Source organism: Nylanderia fulva, unplaced genomic scaffold, assembly GCF_048542155.1.
Source record: "Nylanderia fulva isolate GAGA-0341 unplaced genomic scaffold, ASM4854215v1 Scaffold874, whole genome shotgun sequence".
Lineage (NCBI taxonomy): Eukaryota > Metazoa > Arthropoda > Insecta > Hymenoptera > Formicidae > Nylanderia > Nylanderia fulva.
Genome location: NW_028190998.1, coordinates 1 through 2,330, shown reverse-complemented (window position 1 = coordinate 2,330; position 2,330 = coordinate 1). Strand labels below are relative to the sequence as shown.

At 36.6% G+C, this 2,330-nt stretch overlaps 1 protein-coding gene across 1 annotated transcript; it reads right to left on the bottom strand.

Moving 5' to 3' along the window:
• LOC146719759 (uncharacterized) lies at window positions 1-1,030 on the bottom strand. The gene is made up of 3 exons (XM_085489560.1): window positions 466-1,030; window positions 151-270; window positions 1-67 (listed from the first exon to the last, which is right to left on the bottom strand). The coding sequence occupies exons 1-3, from the start codon at window positions 969-971 to the stop codon at window positions 1-3; spliced, it is 693 nt and encodes a 230-aa protein (XP_085345686.1). The 5' UTR covers window positions 972-1,030.
• Window positions 1,031-2,330: the final 1,300 nt, after the last annotated feature.

Genomic DNA, 2,330 nt, shown 5'->3' with positions numbered 1-2,330 from the left:
TTAACTGCAGATGGTGTCGAAGGTGGCGAAGTCTAGTGCAATAGAAGATTGTTCTTCATTTACATTCCTATAATAGAAAACATTTTAAATTATATCTAAAAATATATCTAGAAATGAATTAAAAAACATTTTAAGGAGATGATTACTCACTGAGACAAATGTTGACTGACCACTTTTTGCAAAATGTCTTCTTGAGAAACCATTCCATTGCGGCCAGCTACAAAAGATGGCACTCCACTGTGACTTTTTCCAAATAAGTTTATCATTTCACTGTAAAGATACATATGTATTCTATTACTTACTTATTAAATACTAAATATAATACTAACTACTTAATAAAAACAGAATATTGTAAGAATGACAAAATAAAAATATGAAACAAATCGACTGAACTATTAATTATAATGTTTAATTCAAAAATATCATATATATAATTATATACAGAAAACACAAGATAGAACTTACTCTTTAAATGGAAGAGGTTTAGTGCCTTTTCCAGAACTATTTTTTCCCATGGTCTGTTTGATATGTTTATCCCATTTCTTCTTCAACAATTTAAATTTATTTTTCATGTGATTTTTAGTAGCATTCACATAACCTCTTTCTTGGAAGGATTCTGCTATCGCTTGAAACATAGCCTCTTTACTTTGATATTTTCTTTTCTGGAATTTTTTTTCATGCTGTTCATACTCTGTGAAAAACAACATTATGGTTTTATAGTCCCAAATAAAATAGCCATCATTATTGACACCAGAAGTATTCTCTTTTTCATTATCTGAGTCTATAATTGAAGAGTCCAATGAAGACACAATTGTAGGCGTGTGCTGCATAAAGCTTGTTACAGGAATCGTAACAGAAGAACTCTCATGGATTTTAATCTGAGGCTGAATTTCAGAAGGACCTGCTTTATTTAGTAAAGCATTCACAATTGAAGAGTCTAGTGAAGACAAAGTTGTAGGTGTGTACTGCATAGAGCTTGTTACAGGAACTGTAACAGAAGGACTCTCGTGGATTATAGTCTGAGGTTGAATTGTAGAAAAACTTATTTTATTCAGTACAGAATTCAAAGGCGCAGTTGTGGTTAGGAAACTGTGTCGAGTTTGTTGTAGCAGTTACAACAGAAGTACACGCAAAAGTCTGGGGAGGCTTAATTAATTTTAATGATACCAGTTTAGGTTTCACAGCTGAAAAATAAAACTATTAATATAGTACAATATTTATGCAATTTAAATTATCTTAGAATAAAATCATTTAATCTATCTCTTAGAATTTATTTTATTAGTTAATTAAGTAAAAATATAAAAAGTATTATGAGTATTTAAGTAATCAGCATCATATATAAAATTCTTACCTGAATACTTAAAAGAAGTTTCCATTGTGAAATATCAAGACAGTGACGGCGTAGCCGAATAATAAAAGCGAGGTTATTGGACTACCCGACTCTTGAGCAGTGGATACTGTTTACAGTACAAGCTTCACACGCATGCGCGATAAAATAGCCCCAAATGCACCACCTTCGAAGGTGAGGCAAATAGAGCGTGCTCCTAATTGCTCCTTAGAGTATGCTCTAACGTGACGCGAACATCTAGTCGCCATCTTGTTTCCGGTGACACGAACGTATTGGAGCGCATTGGAGTGAGAAGGAGCATGTTAGGGCATGCGACGCGAACAAACCTTCGAAGTCATGCCGGCGGGGGCTATGCCCCTGGTAGGTTCAACCTTGCCGGATGAGTTTGGAAGGAGAGGACAGACTAAGAATGCACCAAACGTCTTAAGCCAAGGTGTAAGGCAACGTGCCGATGGCTGCTTGGCCACGAAGACGTGAAACAGCGCGGTCGCAAACGTTCCCTCTGGGGTACCTGCCGACCCCCCAGAGTAGCTAGGCTTGGTGATATCATGGAGGCTCTGAATCACTTGATACTTGTTCCTACCATACTCGTGGGATGAAAAATGGAGAAAAATGAAAAAACTAAAAATACACTCAAACCAAAGTTAACGATGAAACACAAACCCGGAGATAAAGAACAGGACCCGTTCAAGAGAAGGGAGTCTATTCCCAGATCACCACCACCATCGGCGAAAATAATAACTGGAGGAATAAATAGGCCTTGCTTTAGCGCTTTGCTTGAACAAGGTGAGGAGGCATACGACTCTCCGGCTGAAGAAAAAAAACGACAAAACGCCCCAGTTCAAAAAATACCAGAGAAACTGATGATAATGATGTATTTATTTTTCCTGAACCTGTTCAAAAAAGCAGTGCGAATAGTGTGGAAAGAGAGAAACTGGAACAAAAAGGCTCACCGAAAGTTGAAAAGGACGACAAGGAATTA